At 48.3% G+C, this 20,982-nt stretch overlaps 1 protein-coding gene across 1 annotated transcript in view; it reads left to right on the top strand.

Moving 5' to 3' along the window:
• The window catches only part of TMOD1 (tropomodulin 1), an 84,133-nt gene that overhangs the window by 39,992 nt on the left and 23,159 nt on the right, over window positions 1-20,982 (top strand). Inside the window, exons 4-7 of the mRNA XM_059411236.1 lie at window positions 6,824-6,943; window positions 15,465-15,554; window positions 16,482-16,612; window positions 18,273-18,380. Coding sequence (XP_059267219.1) covers window positions 6,824-6,943; window positions 15,465-15,554; window positions 16,482-16,612; window positions 18,273-18,380 — 449 coding nt within the window. The remainder of the gene's footprint in view (window positions 1-6,823; window positions 6,944-15,464; window positions 15,555-16,481; window positions 16,613-18,272; window positions 18,381-20,982) is intronic.

The following is a 20,982-nucleotide window of genomic DNA, read 5'->3' as shown; positions in this document are numbered from 1 at the left end:
ACCCTTCTGCTGTCCTCTTGGATTATGTTTACCTTGGCTCACCCCATTGCTGCCCCACACCCTCCTTCCTTTCCTCACACATCCCAAGCTCTTTTCTATCTCAGGACCTTTGCACGTATTCCCTCTTCCTGGACCGCTGCTCCAGCTGTCTGACTCCATGCTGTCTTCATGGCTGGCTCTTCCTCCCCTGTGTAAGAGGCTTAATGGTTAGAAACACAGCCTGGATTACTAGCTGCGTGAGCCTGAGCACATTTTTCAGTCTGCTGTGCCTCCATTTCCTCCTTTGCGAAATGGGGATGAAGAAGGTACTATTACCAGCCTTGTGAGGTTGTTATGAAGGTGGAGTTAAGATACCTGTAAAGCACTTAGCTAGGCATCTGGCCCATAGCACATGCTATGTAAGTCCTACCTATTACTATCCATTTGCTCTCAACTGTGCTGTCTTCTCTTTTAGAGGAGCCTTTCCCATCCACCCCAGTGAGGACATGCAGTCCCTTCAGCTCGCCCTGGGTTCTGCTCCATCTCAGGAGCCTGCATATGTGTCTTTCAGAGTGATTTCCACTTTAACGTTTTCTCCTTATGTATCACTCATCTGTCCCACTGGCTGTAAGTCCCGCGAGGCCAGGGACTCAGGCTGGTCTTGCTCACCCAGCACCCCCAGCACCCAGCACAGGGCCTGGTGGTCTACAGCAGGGCTCATAGAGAGTTGTTGAATAAATGAGTTAAAGTTAAGTAAGTCCACAGGGAGTCTTGTGGGCTGCTTCTTCACACTGTAAGTCCCCCAGCTACAAGGACCACATCTGTCTGGCTCGTCGTGATATCTACACCTAATAAACACTAACACGTGGAAAGTACCTGATAAGCGTTGGATTGAATGACACCGTTAATTCTGATCAATTACTTCATTGTGTAGTTGCTTGTTTGCAGTTTCCTCCATTCTCCCCGCCCCCCAGACTATAAATGTGCTGAGCCCAGAGTCCAAGTCTATAGCATTTGTCTCGGTGTCCCTGTTGTGTGATAAATAATCAAATAAAAAAGCAAGCAGGGGGGTGCCTCATGGGGAGGAGGTCGAGCCGTCACAAACCCTGGACTCGGAGCTTAGTTCAGATTTTACAGAAACTTGAGAAGTTCAGGCAAGCCCAAGGGGCATTTGGGTTACAGAATGTCTGGAGGATGGTGTGGCCTGAGGCATGCTGGGGAGGGTGCGGGAGGAGGAGGCCTTGACCATAAGGGCCGGGTGTGCCCGGCTGAGAGAGTGGGCATGAGAGGTTTTTGGGCGAGACACTTGTGCCACGAGGGGCGAGTCCCACGCAGCAGACAAGGATAGAATCTCTGGATTTCGTGCAGCCTTATGGGGCCTCCTGTTGTCCCACTTGAACCTTTGAAAAATGGGGACACCGAGAGTCAGGAGCACACCTGGGTGGACTACGGGTTAGTCATCGCATGGCCCCATGGACCCGCCACCCTGCAAGGGAAGGAGCTGGACATGGCGGGTGGGGGTGGGAAATGGAATCTGGGCGGTACACAGGCCCATCCTGCTGCCCCTCCCGTGGAATGCTGGCCTGGCGTGGAGCCGGGAACAGCTCTCCAGACTCCTGGAGCCGGCCGGCCTTCATGAAAAACCATGCTGACCCAAGGAGGGCAGCTAGAACTTCTTTGTTTGCACATAGTGACCCGTCTCAGAGACTCACCATCATCACCACTACCACGATCATCCTCATCAGAAAGTATTTATGTGATGACCGTTGGAGTCTTTACAGTTTGAATAAGTGAGGGTCTCAGCAGAGTGTTGAGGAAGGACACCTGCTGGCTTGATGGGGCAGACTCAAGGCCATGGTGTCCAGCCCTCACTAAGCATCTCTTTACCCAGTGCCAGACCTAGAACTAGCCAAGGTTGAGGGGAAACAGCACCCCCGTCTCTGCAAGACCAAGAAGAATGCAATGGAGCCATAAACTGGCACGAAGTTCTAAGGAATCTGGACTTTCATTCACTCTCGCTCAACTGGGAGATCAGAATAAAGCTTCATGCAGGATATTTTTAAGGCAGAATTATACTGAATTCTTCGTGCAGATTAGATTTGACTACACGTGTGGAGGAGAAAAGTAAAATAAGAGAGATTTAATCAAGGAAAAGCTTTAACTTTCTTTTGCTTAGCTATAGGGGTAGGCATTCTGGGCTGGTTGGGCATCTTCCTTGAGATTAGTAATCAAGACCTTCTCCAGTTTTTCATTCTGCCATCCCTGCATATTGTTTTTCAACAATATGTCCTTGTTATCGTGGTCCATATTGGCTGCTGAAACTCCAGCCATCATATCCACATTCCAAATAGTAAGATGAAGGAAAGGAGGAAGTCCAGACCCCCTCTTGTGTCTTAGAGCCACTGCCCCTGCTGGAGGCACCTGCCACAGGGGTGTAAGGAACCACAGGTCTGAGACATTTATTGAAGGGCCAACCTACTCATTGCATCATTCATTTTTATAGCAGATTTTCTTTTTAACCATTTGTTCCCTTTGCATGTTTTGTCCTTTTCCAGTTTCACCAGGTCTAGACTCCCACTATCGCCCCACTTCTGGCAATTCTCAATCAATAACCAAAGTGAACTTTTTTTTTAAATTGAAGTAAAACAATAAAATTCATGTAACATAAAATTAACCATTGTAAAGTGAGCAATTCAGTGGCATTCAGTGCATTCGCAGTACTGTGCAACCCCCACTTCCATATAGATCCAAAACATTTTCATCACTCCAAGATAAAAACCCGTACCCCATAAGCTGTTACTCCCCAGTCCCTGCTGTCCCCAGCCCCTGGCAACCACTCATCTGTTTCTGTGGCTTTACCTCTTCTGGATAATTCCTATGAATTAAATCATAAACTATGTGACTTTACGTGCCTGGGTTCTTTCACTTAGCATGTTGTTTTTGGCACTCACTTGTTCCCTTCTGTGACTGAACAATATGACACAATTTGTTTATCCATTCATCTACTTACTGATGAACATTCTAGTTGTTTCCACCTTTTGGCTACTGAGATTAGTGTTACTATGAACATTCCTGTACACGTAGTTTTTTGAGTACCTGTTTTCAAGTCTTTGGGGCTTATAATCCCAGGAGTGGGATTCCTGGATCATGTGCTAATTCCGTGTTTGCACCACTTTACACAGTCACCAGCAATCAAAAAGTTTCCAGTTTCTCCACATCTTTGTCAACATTTGTTATTCTCCATTTTGGTTTTTACTCTAGCCATCCTTGTAGGTGTGAAGTGGCATCTCACCGTGATTTTGATTTGCGTTTCCCTAATGCGGAGCATCTGTGCAGGTGCTTATTGGTCATAAGTATATCCTCTTTGAGGAAAAGTATCTTTTTTTATTAACACATAATATATTATTTGTTTCAGGGGTACAGGTCTGTGATTGATCTGTCTTACACAATTCACAGCATTCACCATAGCACATACCCTCCCCAATGTCCATAACACAGCCACCCCATCCCTCCAACCCCTCTTCTTTCCAGCAACCTTCAGTTTGTTTCCTGAGATTAAGAGTCTCTTATGGTTTGTCTCCCTCTCTGTTTCCTCTTGTTTCAATTTTCTCTCCTTCCCCCATGATCTTTTGCCTTATTTCTCAAATTCCTCATATCAGTGAGATCTTATGATAATTGTCTTTCTCTGATTGACTTACTTCACTTAGGATAATGCCCTCTAGTTCCATCCACATCACTGCAAAGGAAAGATTTTGGTGTTTTTTGATGGCTGCATAGTATTCCATTGTGTGTGTGTGTGTGTGTGTGTGTGTGTGTGTGTGTGTGTGTGTATGACATCTTCTTTATCCGTTCCTCTGTTGATAGACATCTAGACTCTTTCCATGGTTTGGCTATTGTGGACATTGCTACTATGAACACTGGGGTACACGTGCCCCTTCAGATCACTACATTTGTATCTTTAGGGTAAATACCCAGTAGAGCAATTGCTGGATCATAGGGAAGCTCTATTTCCAACTTTTTGAGGAACCTCCATCCTGTTTTTCCAGAGTGGCTGCTTTTGAAGAAATATCTTTTAAGTTCTTTGTCCATTTTTAAATTGGGTTGTATTTCTTTTCATTGTTAAGTTGTAAAAAAAAATTTTATACATATTCTGGATTCTAGACTGTATCAGATATGTGATTTCAGTATGTTGTCTTTTTACTTTCTCAATAATGTCCTTTGAGGGACAATAATGTTAAATTTGGATAAAATCCAGTTGACCAATTTTTAAATTTTTGTTGTCATATCTAAGAATATGTTGCAAAATCTAAAGTCATGAAGATTTTATGTGTAGATTATATGTTTTTCTTCTTCTAAGGGTTTTATAGTTTTAACTATTATATTCAAGTCGATCCATTTTCAGTTCATTTTTTTGTATATGGTGTGAGATAGGGGCGCAGCTTCATCCTTTGTGTATGGATGTCCAGGCCCAGCACTTCTTTTAAAAAAAAAAAAACATACATTTTATTTGTTTGTTTGTTTATTTTAGAGAGAGAGTGAATGAGAGAGTGCAGTGGGAGCAGCAGAGGGAGAGGCAGCGAGAATCTTATGCAGACTCCACACTGAGTGTGGAGCCTGACAAGGGACTTGATCTCATGACGCTGAGATCATGACCTGAGCCAAAACCAAGAATCAGATACTCAGCTGACTGAGCCACCCAGGCACCCCCAGTACTGCTTCTTGAAGAAACTATTCTTTCCTTCCTTGAATGGTCTTGGTACCCTGGTCAAAAATCAATTTTCCATGGATGTGTGGGTTTATTTCTGGACTCTCTATCCTATCCCATTGTCAATATGTCTATCCTTGTCAGTACCACACTGTTTAAATTTGTAGTAAGTTTTGATGTCAGCGAGTCCGAGCCCTCCAGGTTTGTTCCCTTTAAGATTATTTTGCCTTTTGGGGGACCCCTTGTGATTCCTTATTAATTTGAGAAATAGCTTTTCTATTTTTACAAAAAAAAAAAATAAGAAGAAGTGGGGTGGACATTGGAATTTTGGTAAAAGTTGCCTTGAATCTGGAGATTGCTTTGGGCAATATTGCCATCTGAATATTGTCTCCCAATCGACAAACTTGGGATATTTTTCTATTTATTTAGGTTTTCCGTAATACCTTGTGACAACGTTTTCTAGCATTCCTTGCACAAGTCCTTCCGTTCATTGGTTAAATTTATCCTTAAGCATTTATTCCTCTGGATGCTACTGTAGGTGAAATGACCGTTCTAATTTTCCTTTCAGGTTGCTGCCATTCAGAAACCCCACCACCCGTTTGTACACACTGAACTTGTTTTACTCTGTAACTCACTCAGAGCAGAGTTTATCAGTCCTAACAGCACATTGTCAAATCTTTAGGGGGTTCTGCATATTGGATCATGTCTGCTACAATCAGAGATAATGTTACTTCTTCCTTTCCAGTCTGGATGCCATTTTTTTTTCTTGTCCATTTGCTCTGACTGGAACTTTCAGTGCACATTTAACAGCCACGGTGAAGGCAGGTATCTTTGCCTTGCAGCTGGTCTTTGGGGCATGTTTCCTTCCTCTGTCCTGTAGACCAGCTTGTAGACCATCATCTCAGTGAGGCCTTCCCTGACCACCCGACCCAAAAAAAGCCACGCTCGACTGGACCCCAGCCTGGAACTTCCTAGTCTTTTGCTCTGCTTTATTTTCCTCCACAATGCCTAAGGCCATGCGATATCTTTGCATGATTGTTTACTGTCTGTCTGCTTTCACTAAATCGTGAATGGATCAGTGCTCCCCCTCCCCTTGGCTGCTAGAAGGGTGCCTGGCACTTAGGAAGCACTCGGTAAATATCTAGTGCGATGAATGAATGAATGAATGAACGAACGATGAACGAATGCAGTTTTCATACATGGAATTACATTGTTCGTGCTCTTTTACAGACTTGCTTTTTCTCACTTTATATCCTGCTTGTCCTTCTTCGTAAGTGAACATCTCCATCATCCTTTATAATCGGTGTGAGAACACCATCGTGTAGACGTCCCGTAATTTCTTCAACAACCCCCTATCGGTGGTCAGCGCAGTGACCGTCCTTGTGCGCCTCTTTGCCCCCTTGTCCAGTCATGAGTCTGACACTTTAAAAATATAATGTCCCACGGGGCGCCTGGGTGGCTCAGTGGGTTAAAGCCTCTGCCTTCGGCTCAGGTCATGATCTCAGGGTCCTGGGATCAGGCCCCACATCGGGCTCTCTGCTCAGCGGAGAGCCTGCTTCCCCCCCCTCTCTCTGCCTGCCTCTCTGTCTACTTGTGATCAATCTCTCTCTCTCTCTGTCAAATAAATGAATAAAATATTAAAATATATATATATGTATATATATATATATATATATAATGTCCCATGAGGCAAGGATACATTTTTGCTCCCTATTCTTTTAATAATCTGAGTGTATTTTGTTTAGAAATGTTTCTAAATTTTTCTCTCACATCCGAACCCTGGGTTAGGGTATCCCATAGCCTGACATTCAATTAAAGTTTTTTTTTGTAGCTTTTACCTGCCTACAGGTTGTTTTGATTAGCAACGAGTGTTTTTCACTAAACACTCTAGTTGGACTAGAGTCTAGTTGGACCAAGATCGAAAGTGCTTATTTTCAAATGTGAGAGGTGCTTTGTTGGAGATCTTTGGTTCTTGTTCCTTGGGGAAGTTCGGCATTGGGTCCCCAGAGGGAGAAGCCTGAAGGGAACTGTCTCAGCCCTGAGGGACCCACAGTGCTCTGGGACAGTCCTCTTAGGGCCATCAGCAGAGTTTGCCCCAGCAGAGTCGCCTGCCCTGTAACAGGCACTCGTGTTTTGCAGGAAAGGTCTGGGTCCCCAAGCAGAAGCCAATGGATCCCGTGCTGGAAAGTGTGACCCTGGAGCCGGAGCTGGAGGAGGCTTTGGCAAACGCCTCAGATGCAGAACTCTGTGACATCGCAGGTAAGAGGCTTTCCCGAAGCTTCGCCACATCTTCCACAAGAGTTTGAACTGCCTTTGCAGGGACTCTTAGATGGTTTATTGCAACATGAACACATTTTCCATTTCTAAAAAGGACTTGGGGAGACAGAATAATATTAACTATATTATTATTCTCCAGAATATTAAGACAGAAACCCAGGATCAAAAACCAAAGTGATGGCATTGGGAGGGAGACAAACCATAAGTGACTCTTAATCTCACAAAACAAACTGAGGGTTGCTGGGGGGAGGGGGTTTGGGAGAAGGGGGTGGGACTATGGACATTGGGAAGGGTATGTGCTTTGGTGAGTGCTGTGAAATGTGTAAACCTGGTGATTCACAGACCTGTACCCCTGGGGATAAAAATATATGTTTATAAAAAATAAAAAAATTTAAAAAAAAAGAAAAATGCAAAAAAAAAAAAAAGAAAAAAACCAAAGTGAAGAAAAGAGAAATAAAACCACCCAAAACTGTCACTTCACGGAGTCAGTTGTGGCTGCCATGAGAGCCCAGCCCGGAGCGATGGGAAGCCTCCCAGGGAGGGCTAGCACAGGTCCTCCACCAGCCGCAGCACCAAATCCTGCCCAAGCCACTGGCGAAGAGTGAACAGAGGGGGGCAGGCCGAGGGTGTGAAGGCCTGGAAGGGTTATGAAGGGCCCTTCCGAGGCTCAGAGATCAGGCTTTGAGGAGCTCGCCCCTCATCACGGATTTGTACAACACTGTCCATCGCAAAATGTTTCCATACAACCTTCACACTCAGCCCTTCATCTCCAGAAGGTGGCCTGCGATTCAGAGCCCTTTGCCACACTTGTCTCCTTATTATGGTCTAGTACCTGCCCTGTGTACCCTGAGTTCTGTCCCTGCTGAGGGTTGGACTCGGTCTGCAGCGAGCACCCCACACACCTACCGTGGTAATCCTTCCTGGCCTGGAGGGTGGGAAGGGGCCTTTTCATTCTGCAAACTTGGGAGCTACTAACCACCAGCCCAGATAACGACAGGAGTGTGGATGGGGGGAGAAGAGACTCAGGGCAAGTGGGAACGGGAGAGAAAGGGTAGAGTCAGCTGTGATCGTCCGGCTGTGACACTGAGGTTGGGGGAGGAGTCAGGAAGGTTCCAGATTTCTGGCTCCAGGAACTAAATGGATGATGGTGCTATTAATGAAGGTGCGTATAGTAGTGTGCTTGGGCTGCCATACACAATACCACAGGTTAGATGGCTTAAACAACAGAAACTTGTTCTCTCACAGTTCTCCTAAGACTAGAAGTCCAAGATATTGGTAGGTTTGTTTTTTTTCTGAGCCCTCTCTCCTTGACTTGCAGGTAGCCACAGGTCACTGTGTCCCTCTGTGCATGTGTCTCCCCGTGTGCCTTCATACATCCTAATATCTTCTTATGAAGACACCCGGCAGATTGGATCAGGGCCCACCTTAACAGCCTTCTTAGAACTTACTTTACCTCTTTCAAGACCTTATTTCCAAGTACAGTTGCAAATTCTAAAGTACTAGAGTTACCACTTCAACATGCAAATTTTGGAGGGACACATTTCAGCCCATAACAGTGGGAAGACAGAATGAAGGCTTGGGGTGGTGGGAGACCCAGAGCTGTGAAGCCACAGGGCTAGGGGACTTGGCTTCCAAAGCTGTCTTCTGCCTGCTCACAGCCTCCGGCTTCTCGTGGGCGTTGTGCATGAGTCCTGGTGACATTCATGCTGGGGAGTGGGAAGGGGGTGGCCTCCCATCTGTAATGGAACCATGAGGGGAGGGACAGTGAGAAGACACCATATGACGCGAAGTCGGCCTGGTGGTCAACGCCAGGCTGCAGGGACCCGAGGAGTGCGTGATGGGGCGAGCCAACATGCAGATTCTGAGTCCAAACCACCATTTTCCTCAGGAGGGAGAACATTTGGGAAAGGCCACAGGGCAGTGGTCTGCAGGGTGTCGGGGCTGAGAGAGAAAGGCCTTCATTTGGCCGTGAGCCAAGAGCCACAAAAATCCTATTAGAGTCCTCCCGAGGCTCCCTTATTTCCAGCAAACCATCTCCATGGTTAGGGGTCCGCCCGACTTCTATTAACCCGGGCAGCTGGGGGCAGGCTGGGTGTCACTTGGGTCCGGCCTCTCCACTCAGACTTACCCTGGGGCTGTTTTCATCCCGGCCCTCCTCCTCTGATCACCCTCCGTGATGTCACTGCCCTCATTAGGCAGCTCAGAGGGATTATCGGATGACTCCCCGGTCAGATCCGCCAGTTCCTGGGCCAAAATAGAAGTGCAATATCGTGCTACGTTTCTGGGCTGGTTTCTTGAAACCATTTCCCTTTATTTTTGTTGGCGCGGCTAATCATTATTATCTGTTCATGAGACCGTACCCTTCCGTTGTCCGGAGAGGACAGGGGGAGCTGTAAGGCAACACCAGTATCAACTGGCTAACCTTGGGCGCCGGTCACTGTGAATCAGCCGTTTGAAGGGGTGGCAGGGGCTCCAGGGAAGGAGGGACGGAATATTTGCTGACCACCTCCTTATGGCCCAGGTGCCCTGGGAGTGGCTTCTAGAGCCTTGCTGCATTCCTTGACCACAACAATCCTAAGAAGTAAGGCTCACTGTTGTCCCTGTTTGATGGATGGAGGAAGGAGGCAGTGACATTGAATGCTTTGTGGGGCTTGAACATAGGCAGCTTCCCCAGAGGGCACACTTCTCCAGAGAGCACCAGCCACCACCATGCAGATGATGCCGTCCTCTGAGGGGACACAGAGGGTGGGCAAGAGGGGGTTCACCCCCACGCCCCATGGAGCCCAGTGGGGGGAGGGTGGGGCCACATTAGGAAAGTCTCTGTATGTCACAGGAAGGCATTGACCCGTTAGGATCCGTGGGGCCATGGGGACTGTTGGGAGAGGCCAGAAGAAAGCAGAGGCTTAGGCAAAGGTGGTGGTGTTTGGAGGACGGGGGGATGGAGGAGGCTGGCCCCAGGTAAGGTAAAGGGCTTAGGTAGAGCTGGATGGGGACTGTGTCTGAGGTGCAGCTGTCCTAGCACTGGACCCGAAGCCAAGAGGCCACAGGAGGTTGAGGCGGGAGCTTGCATGAGTGTCTGGTGTGGCAAGCCAGGGGTTCAGATCCCTTCTCAAGGATGGGGTTGCTGAAGCCATGAGTGTGGGTGACCCAACAGAGAAAGGAAAGTAAGGAGAAGACGGTATACAGTCTGCGGGACATCTCTGGTGTTGGCGACGTGGCTCCCAGGCAGAGCCTTCCATTAGCTTAGTTTAGGTTCCCTCATTGACATACTCGGCAACCATTTATCCAGTGTCGTCCCACTGTGCGCCTGGCTCCAGATGAGCCCTGATAGAGCAGCGTGCAGGGCGGCTAGTCCTTGCCCTCACAGAGCTGACGTTCAGCAAATACTTAGGCCAATAAGAAGTGACAAATGAGAGTGAGTGTCATCCCAAGAAAGGTCAGGGAGCAAGAAGGGGGCTGGGTTAGGTGCTGGGGCCGGGGGACATGAAGGTAGAGGCTGAAGCTGAGCCCCGAGGCAGAAGAGCAGGGGTGAGCTGGGGGGGGGGGGGGGAATGGGGGAGACATGTCCCAGGCTGGCACACAGCAGGAGCAAGGCTCTGAGCCACTCCGGGTGGCTTGCTTGGCACACAGGCAGCAGGCTTGATGTCCAGCAGTGACAGGAAGATGTAGAGAGACACCCAGCAGATGTGTCATCCTGACTCGAGTGTGGCCTAGGGAAGGCAGAGCTGGGGACTCCCGTTTGTTCGTTTGTTTTCGTGTCTGTGCACCATTTGTGCCTGCATTCATTCGCATGCGGAGTCCACGGGCATCATCAAGCTACTGTGTGCTCGGATGCATCAGATCCAGGCCCTGCCCTTGGGGGACCAGGAGGTGAGGAGGAAGACAGACCAGAAGCATATAAATTTTAACGTGAGAAGTGTGACCGCAGGGTAATGAGCAGAAGGGGCAAGCCCCTGACCGTGCTGAGTTCTTGGCTTGTGGCCTCGGCTTGTAATGCAGAGGCCACTGGGAGTCCGTGGCAAGCCCTTGGCATTATCAGTGCCCCCTCCCGCATCGGGAATGCGATCTTGACTCACCTTTAGGGAGGACCCTTCAGGTGCGGCAAGACTCCAAAGGGAATCGGCCTGGAAGAGTCTCTCCCTCCAGAAGGCCCAGTCCCCAGCCGCCCCCATGGGCAGTTGGTACCCCCAGCTCCTGTGATTCTCAGAGACAGTCTTGGCCGCCCACCCTGAGCGTCTGGGGTCCTCTCATATCCTTGGGCACTGGTTTTCCTCACATTCTGCCAGGGTCAGGGTGTGGCTTATCTAGGAGTAGTTTGACAGCACCCAAGTCCTGGGCCAAAGCTGGCTTCGCCCACCTGTTTCTGTGATGCAGGAAAACGCCTTCCCTCTGTCTGCCCAGGGCCGGCCAAGCAGTTGGCAGCTGGAGGGGCCCGGGATGTGTGCTGTGATCTCTCTGCATCCTAAGTGGAATTACAAACCAAGTGAACCCTGCCAAGGCAGAAGAGGAAAGAGAACTCGATGTTCTTTTTCAGAGTTCAAAAATAGTCCTTTTTCAGTTTTGAGGAAGATCTGGTCTTAAAAAAAAAAAAAAAAAAAAAAAAAGTCATGTTTCCCAGTGCTAAATTCAGCCATGCCAATATCTACAAGGAATGAAGCGGCAGGCAATGTTGATGTGCTATTTTCCTCCATCATTCACTTGTGGCCACATGAGTGTGCAAAACCAAGCAAGGGGAGAGCTGTGATTAGGTGCCTGGGGCAGGCGGAAGGATTAGAGCCACCAAGCTCTGCTTTCCGCTCAGCAATGGAGATTTTGCATGGTGCATCCCCCCCAGCCCCCGCCCCAAGTACTTCCCCTCTCCTCTCTCCCTCCCTTCCTGGGGACTTTCCCTCTCTCTCTTTCTTTCTTCCCTCCCTCTCCCTTCCTTCCTTCCTTCCTTCCTCAAACCCTAACTTCTTCTGAACTGCAAATAGTTTCATTTCTTCTGAGAACTGCTATTGACATGTCTGGTGCCTCCCAGAATAGGCGTGTTATCTGTCCTTGGAATTCTGGCATGGAGGGGACAGTTTACAACTTTGGAACTGCTAATGGCCTAGTTTGTGGAGGAGTTGATGGGAGGTCTCAGAAGCCAGGAGGGCCCTCACTGAGCAGGCTCTGACAAGCCATTTCCCTCTTGAGCCTGCTGGAAAATCAAAGGACCTGGCTGGGGGCTTGTTGTAAAAAATCAAATGGGATAAAAAGATGAGATGTTATACGTAACTAAGGAATTGTTGAACACTACATCAGAAACTAGCGATGTACTGTAGACTGGCTAACTGAACGTCATTTTTTATAAAAAAGAGAAGACGTTGCATGACTACTAGGTGCTATGTGAGGGTAAGAGATTGGCATTCAAACATACTCCTTTTTTTAGGTGACAAGACTGGGGCCCAAAAAAATGGAAATGTCCTGGACATTTTGGTGCCAAATGGGTGCCAAAGCCCAGCCTGGAGCCCAGGTCTCTTCCCTCTGTCCCTAGCCACTTCCTTGTACCCTTCCTGCCCCCCTTTCTGGACCATTATAGGAAGCTGGCACAAAGCCCAAAGGGCATTTTCCATCCCCTACCTCTCTATACCTCTCAGCAAGACCAGCCGGCCAATGATGTCACATCTTTGCTCTGATTCTTAGCAACCTTTCCGAATTTTTTTTCCAAACTGGGGTCCCAGCTGCAGCCCAGAACCATCATAAGCCACCACCTGCCACCAGTGCATTTGGGGATGGGAAAGAGCCAGCTCCAAAAGGTGGCTCCCGGTGAGCCACCTCCCCACCTCCCCAGCTGCTGACTCAGGCCATGGCCCTCACTGCCCACGTAGAAGCAGCTTAATTAAAGCCTAGAGAGCTCTAAAAAATGCAGATGCCTCTCCCTATAAGTTCTCCGTGATGAACAGGAGAGTCTAATTTTAGCAGAGAAGATTCTTAGAATGTGAGAAACAGAAGGGCTTCGAGATCGGCTCATCCTGTGGTTCTCAGCCCCCACTGAGCATCAAAAATCATGCAAGGGAATTAAAAATATATCTGCAGAGATTCAGATCGGCTGGTCCAAGAGGAGCACCAATATTGTCTTGAAGCTGCGGGTGATTTGTATGTGCAGCTGGGGTAGAGAACCAAAGGGCTTATCTTGCTCTTCCTCACACAGAGGAGGCTGAAGTCCAGAGAGGGCTGGGGACCCGCCCCAGGCCACACAGAATCAGGAGTAGAGTCAGGATTAACTCGGGTCTCCTGACTCCTCACCAAGGACTCTCATGTAGTCTCTCTCACTAGAAATCATGTCTAATGAAATGCCCAGGGGAATTAAAACGGATCAGCAAATATTTACCAAACACTATACTCTGGAGGAGAAGGAAGAGAGACTATTCTTCCCCGACCTCTGGAAGCCCAAAGTCCAGTAGAGGAAGCACACATGCATCCAGCTACCTCTAACGCTGTGTGGTCCATGCTGGGATGGACGGCAGGTGCCGTGGGAGAACTAGAGAGGGAGAGAGAGGATTCCAGAAGCCTCCATGAGGGAAGAAGTGTTACCCCAAGTCCTAAAGGATGGGAAGGTAGAGTTGTTGGGTCAAATACACAAATACAGGATGCTCAGTTGGATCTGAATTTCAGATCAACAATGAATAATTTTTTAATATAAGTAGATCCCAAATATGGAATGGGACATACTTATACTAAAATATTATTCGTTGCTTATCTGAAATTCCAATTTAACTGAGTATCACGTATGTTCATTTGCTAAATCTAGTAACACTACTGGGGGCATTTTAGCAGCACACATGGCAGATGGAGGGAGACTCACCACTAGTAGAGGGGACGGTGTTGACAGAAGCGGGAGAATGTACTGAGCCGTGACCATTTGTGTCACTGGAGCAGAAACGGTGTGGGTGAGAGACAGTCCGTTGAAGCAGCTGGCCCATGGAGGGCTGGTGAAACCACGCTCCGGGGGCCACCTACCATCCTCTGACCTGGGTGGCTGCAAAGCCTCACGGTCACCACATCCTTTCCTCCCTCTGTAGTCCGTTCTGCACACACAGCCAGAGTGACGCTCCCAGAACCCGAGTCAGGACATCTCGGTCCCTGCCGAGGTCTCTAGTGGCTTCTCAGCTGCTCCTAGGGAAAGACACACAAACCCCTTACTGCAACCTAGAAGACCCTGCGGGATCGAAATGTGCCTGTTTGAATGAAATCTACTCCAGAGTGATATTGTGAGGCTTCGGGGTGGGGGTGGTGTCAGGCAGTTTCCCAGCTTGGCTACCCCCTGAGTCTACTTGGGGAGCCTTGAAAAAGGCAGAGGCTTGACCCCACCCCTAGAGATGGTGGTCTAATGGGTCTGGGGTAGGTCTGGGCTTCAGGTGTTTGAAAAGATGCCCCAGGGATTCCAATGTGCAGCTGAACTGAGAATCACTGACATTTACCGTATTCTCTGGCTCGCAGCAAGCGTGCAGTGAGTGGGAGGGTGGGGGAGGTCCACCATTCGTCCAGCTCAGCTCCGTCCACCTTCTGTTTCCCCTTCCTGCCCTAGGCTTCCACTCCCTGAGCTTGAGGGCTTTCCCACCCACCATTCCCTCTGCCGTCCAGAATGCCCCCCTCCCTTCTCTTGACTTGGCCGACACTACTCATCCCTCCTATCCCAAGTCCCTCCATTCAGTTCTCCCAGAGCAACTGAACTTTTCCTCTACAACATGTATACTCTGTGCTTATGTTTTCAATTGTGCAGGTACCTGCCTAGCATCTCCTTGCTGTTCCTTGCTGCACACACAGCCCCACTCCCTCCCAGCACCAACCCCGTTCTTCCCCCTCCAGTGCCACCCCACCCAGAGCCAGGCATATGATGTGGGCACTCGATAAATGTTGAACAAACGAATGGATGAAAGCCCGACTGAGCACAGGAGTAATGTGGTCAGATCTGCACTTCCAGAAGGATCTTTCTGGCTGCTCTGTAATGAATGCTGGTGGGGGGAAGGTAGGAAGAGACCGGGGCCAGGACAGCAGTGATTACACGGCTGTGATAACACAGCTGCAGAATGGCAGGGCCCCAGCCAGCACAGAGGAGACAGAATGGGAGGTGGGACAGATGAGAGACAGTGTTAGGAGGGTGGGGACTTAGGGCATGCCGTGCCACCGAGGGTCCACCCTGAGGGGTCAGGCAGGATGTCAAGACAGAAGGTGATCCCAAGGAAGGGGCAGTTGCTGGGAAGGACGAGTTCTATTTTGGCCAAGTTGGGCTGGAGGTACCGTGGGACACTGGGAGACACCGGGGAATCTGAGGCCGGGACTGGAAAAGTCTCCGCTGGGTGTAGAGATCTGAACGTCACATAAATAGAGACGAGAGCAAAAATCAAGTAAAATTTAAAACCATGCAAGTGTTTCTTGCCATTTCCATGCACAAAAACGCCTGGGGTGTGGGACGTCCGTGGTCCGGAGGCTCTTCTGTGGGAGAGAGGCGAGCCATGGCGTTCCCGTGTCCCTGCAGCTATCCTGGGCATGCACACGCTGATGAGCAACCAGCAGTACTACCAGGCCCTGGGCAGCAGCTCCATCGTGAACAAGGAGGGACTCAACAGTGAGTACACCGCCCTCATCCCCAGCTCAGTCCCCCTCCCCCCTCCCCGAGCAAGGACACCCCGGAAGTGAAGGCGACCGCAGCTTCTTGCTTCCTCTGCCCACTCATGTTCTTTGGCTCATTGCAGACATTTTAAAATTTTGACGTAGCCAAATCTATCCACCTTTTCCTTCACCTTCTCTGGAATTTGTGTCTTGCTTGTGCAGGACATCTCCGTCCTCATGTGGCAAAAATGTCCTCCTGCAGTGTCTCCTGAGAGTGTTCGCGGTTCGCCTCTCGTATCCCACTTCTTACTCCGCCTGGGTCTGTGTCTGGGTGCGGTGTGAGAGGAGATCAAACGGTCACTTTTCATGCCTCTCCCACGGGGACAACACTGTTGTTTGCAAAATCCATCCCTCCACTGCTGGCCTGGGACTCCGTCACGATCATGAATTTCTACACGTCCACACGTGTCTGTTTTCTGGGGCCTCTTTTGTTCCTCAACTCCCCTTGTCCTTTCCTGGGACCATACTGTATTGTTCTTCCTGCTCCCCTGCATCATCCCTAGCTGGCCTTTTGACCCCCCCAAATCAGTGAGGGTACCAGAAGAATACTGGCCCTCTCTCTGGAAAGCTTATACGTTTCTCTCTTGTTCAGGCTTCATTTTATCCTCACAAGAGTCCACTGAGGTAAAGCGTCTGTCTGACACCTTACAGAGGAGGACACAGAGGGTCAGAGGGTTTCAGTCATTCACCCCGGGCATGTAGGCCTCAAAGGCGGAGTCCAAGCAGGGCGCGGTCAGCGCTTCTCCCCGCCTCTGCTGGCGCCCCAGAATGTGCGGCCTTTTCCTAGGGTTGAACTCTGCTGCTGCTTTCTTCCAGAGAATCCTGTGGAGGGAGAGGCTCCCTGTGTTCCTGTGAGCCACCTCTCTTCTGTCCGTCCCTCTAGGCGTGATCAAACCCACACAATACAAACCTGTACCTGATGAAGAGCCAAATTCAACAGATGTAGAGGAAACCCTGGAGCGGATAAAGAACAATGACCCCAAACTTGAGGAGGTTAACCTCAACAACATCCGGGTAAAGTCCTTTTGATTTCGCTTCACCTGGGGCAGGTAGGAGGAGCCCATGTGCGGGCCCAGGCTTGGCTATACGGAGAGAACAGGGACCTGTTTGGGTTCTGGGCGCTTCCGGATCAGGAAGGGGGCAAAACCTCTTAAAGGCCTGGGCGGTGTAAGCAAACACATCCTATGGCCCTGGTTTCTTCAGGCCCTGGTGTTCACCATGGGCCAACACACCTTTGATTCTGGAAACCTGTCTTGTTATTCGAAACACTGAGAACTTCTCTGAGCTAAAATCATAAGTCAGATACCTGACTGCCGGGGATCCCAAGGCTAGGAAAAGCCCGCACCCAGCGGGTGAATGGGGTCCCACAGCCCTGGGAGGGGCCGGCCCTGAACCATCCGCACGCCATCGTCCATGTGATCAGCCTCATTCTGCAGCCCTGGCAAGGAGCTGTCGGCCCCTGTGTCCAGCCTGACCAGATGGCACCTGTGTGACCATCAAGGGCAGAGGAGGGTCCGATGGACAAGCATCTGACCCTGGACGGGCTGCAGGAGGAATTCAGGAGCAGAACCAGCTGCCTGCCCACCTGCTTAGCCCGGAGCCCAGCAGGATTAGTTCTGGGAGGGTGTGGGGGTAAGATAAGAAGTGGGCCCCTGCCCCTGCTCCCCAGCTCCTCTTTCCTTTCTTCTCCATTTTCTTTTAAGTGGCTGCCAGCCCCACAGCCTAATCTGATTAGAAACCTGCGCCCGCAGTGTTCTCCTCCACCTGGCCTCTCCAGGCTCTGCTCCCACGGGGAGCTAACATGACACTCTGAAATGAGAGATCCTGCAAACACAGCCAGGTTTTCTCCCGGGTGCCTCCATTGTCTGCCGTGTGCCCAGTGGGAGGCCCTGGCACAGCTCAGAACTCTGTACCCTGGCAGTGAACCCTGGCTCAGAGTGGTGCAGGGGTGTGGAACCCGGCCGTGGCTGTGCACCTTCACCATGGGCCCACAGGCTCGTCCCTCTCCAGGCCTCAGTTTCCCTTCCGCACGTGAGAAATTTGGACCAGATCAGTGGTTTTCCCCTGAGAAGATTAAGAAATCTATGCCAAAGCCCCCCCCACCCCCCGGGATTCTGAATTTATTGGTCTGGTCCAGACGCATGCATCAGCAGTTTACAAAAAGTTCCCCAGGAGCCTCTGCTGTGCGGTACAGCTGAGACCTGGCAGGACAGATGTCTCCTAGGGATCATCTAGGGCAGTGTCCAGACCCCAACTCATTTTCCAAAAACAGGCGTAGAGAGAGAGGAGACTTTGCCCAATGTTACAGAGAGTCAGAAACATTGCCAGTTGTCCAGGCAGAGGCCGAGGCCCTGCCCACTCCACACCCCAGTCCTGAGCCCCCAGCACAGCACTCCTTTGCATACTTTGCCTTGGTTTTTCCTTCTCTGGTCTCCACCTGCACAGGGTCCTCCCTGAAATTGTCAGGGATGGTTTTCTGTCAATCTGTTTACCTGAAAGTTCTCTCCAGATCTCAGCCTTTTGGGGCAAAGCAGGAACTCTTTGCCTATTCAGCAATCTGATGAGAGACCTACTAGAAATCAGGCTGCATGTGTGAGAGGGTCACTGCCCCATCTGTCTTCCCAGCCTAACCCTGGTCGGGGCTGCTCCTCACCGCCTGCCTCTCTCTCTGCAGAATATCCCCATTCCCACTCTCAAGGCCTATGCCGAAGCCCTGAAAGAGAACACATATGTGAAGAAGTTCAGCATCGTGGGAACACGGAGCAATGACCCCGTGGCACATGTATGTACATTTCAGTTCCGCTGCATTGAAACTGGGGGGCTAGAAACAGCAGGATGGATGCTTGTGGCCCCAGGACTGGCTGAACCCCACTGAGGAAGAACCCTGTGTGGTATGATGAAAGGCAACGGCCAGGAGCCAGGAGATGATGTGAACACAAGCGCCATTATCCAGGCAACATCTGTGCATTATGCTAGTTAACATCCACAGTCACCCCGATCTCAGGGATGTAGGTCTCCCCACTTTGCAGACAAAGAACCTGGGGTGCAGGGAGTTCAGGCATTACTCTTTGTCCAAAGTTGCACAGCATGTGAGAAGTGGAACTAAGATTTAGATGCAAGTCATGTTGGTTCTAAAGCAGATCTGTCCCCACTTAGCACACTGCGTTGGAGAAGTACCCGCCCCTCCCTGGGCTTCAGTCCCTCTATATCCAAAATCATGGTCTTACTCAGTGGGTCCTGAAGACCAATTTTATTTGTTTCTTTTTGCCCAAGTCATAAAGATATTGCTGATCAAATTAAATGGTATTTATTATAAAGTAGCCAACAATTCTTTTTTTTCTTTTCTGTTAAATATTCAAACATATTTATTGAGAGTCTGTCTGTGTCCAGCACCGAATTAGAATATAACGGTGACCGACAGTCATAGCTCCCACTTTCTTTTTTTTTTTTTTTTACTTTTTAATTTATTATTTACCTGAGAGAGAGAGAGAGTGCACAAGCAGGGAGAGCAAGCAGCAGTCAGAGGGAGAGGGAAAAGCAGGCTCTCCACTGGGCAGGGAACCCAACATGGGGGTCGATCCCTGGACCCTGAGATAATGACTTGAGCCAAAGGTAGATGCTTAACCAACTGAGCCACGGAAGTGCCCCTATAGCTCTCACTTTCATAAATATAATGGTCCATTTGGCCATGCAGACAACTAAAGCCTGACAGTATAGTATGATTATTACAACACTAATAGCAGGTTAAAAGTGCAAGAATTAGCTTACCAAGGATGGCAGTTAATCATTTAGTAGCAGTTTGTTAATATCCACAAAATAACCTGTAGGAATTTTGACTGGGGTTGCATTGAACTTATAGATCAAGGAGGGAAGAACTGATATCTTGACAGTATTGAGTCTTCTTATCCATGAACATGGAATATCTATTTTTTTAAAAGAATTTATTTATTTATTTGATAGATAGAGAGCACACATAGAGCAGCAGGAAGAGGGAGAGGGAGAAGCAGGCTTTCCACTGAGCAGGGAGCCGGATGTGGGTCTTGGTCCCAGGACCCTGGGATCATGACCTGAGCCGAAGGCAGTTGCTTAATCAACTGAGCCACACAGGCACCCTGGAATATCTATTTAGTTCTTTGATTTTTATACATCAGAGTTTTATAGCTTTTCTCATATAGATCTTCTACATATTTTGTTAGCTCTAGACCTAAGTATTTCACTTTTGAGGGTACTAATGTAACTGGTGTGATGTTTTTAACTTCCTATTCCACTTGTTCCTTCCTAGAATATAGGAAAGTGGTTAATTTTTATATGTCAGTCTTATATTGTACTATCCTGCTATAATCATTGATTAGTTCCAGGAGGGTTTTTTTTTTTTTTGGTCAGTTCTTTCAGATTTTCTACAAAGACAATCATATCAGCTGCAAACAGTTTTATTTCTTCCTTCAATATTATATATATATATATATATATATATATATATATATATATATATATGATTTATACATTTGATTTCCTTTTCCTGCCTATTGCATTAGCTAGAACTTCTATTCTGATGTTCAAAAGGAGTGGTGAGTGGGTTCATCCTTGCCTTGTACCAATCTTAGTAATAACATTTCGAATCTTATCATTAAGCATGATGTTAACTGTAGGTTTCTTGTCGATATTCTTTACCAAGTTGAGGAAGTTCCCATCTATTTCTAATCTACCGAGAGTTTTTATTATGAATGGGTGTTGGATTTTGTCAAATGCTTTTTCTGCATCTATTGTTACAATCATGTGACTTTTCTTTTTTATCCTGTTGTTGTGATTGTTTACATTAATTGATTTTCAAATGTTGAGCAAGCCTTGCATACCTGGGATAAATCTCACTGGTCACAGTGTATAACCTTTTAATACATTGTTAAATTCCAGTTGCTATATTTTTGAGGATTTTTTGCATCTATGCTCATGAGAGATATTGGTCTGTAGTTTTCCTGTAATGTCTTTGTTTTGGTATTAGGATAACAGTGGCCTCATAGAATGAGTTAGGAAGTATTCCCTCTGCTTCCATTCTCCGAAAGAGATTGTAGAGAACTAGTATCATTTCTTCCTTAAATATTTGATAGAATTCACTGTGTGGGCCTGGTGATTTCTGTTTTGGGAGGTTATTAATTATTGATTCTATTTATTTAATAGGTATAGGCCTACTCAGATTATCTATTTCTTCTTATGTGAGCTTTGACAAATTGTATCTTTCAAGGAATTAGTCCATTTCATCAAGGTCATCAAATCTGTGGACATAAGAGTTGTTCACAATTTTCCTTTGTTATCTTCTCAATTCCCATGGGATCTGTAGTAATGGGCCTCTTTCATTTCTGATATTAGTAATTTGTCTCTCTTCTCTC

This window comes from Mustela nigripes, chromosome 9, assembly GCF_022355385.1.
Source record: "Mustela nigripes isolate SB6536 chromosome 9, MUSNIG.SB6536, whole genome shotgun sequence".
Taxonomy (NCBI): Eukaryota; Metazoa; Chordata; class Mammalia; order Carnivora; family Mustelidae; genus Mustela; species Mustela nigripes.
The sequence above is the reverse complement of the archived record's forward strand: the minus strand, read 5'-3'. Positions and strand labels throughout refer to the sequence as shown.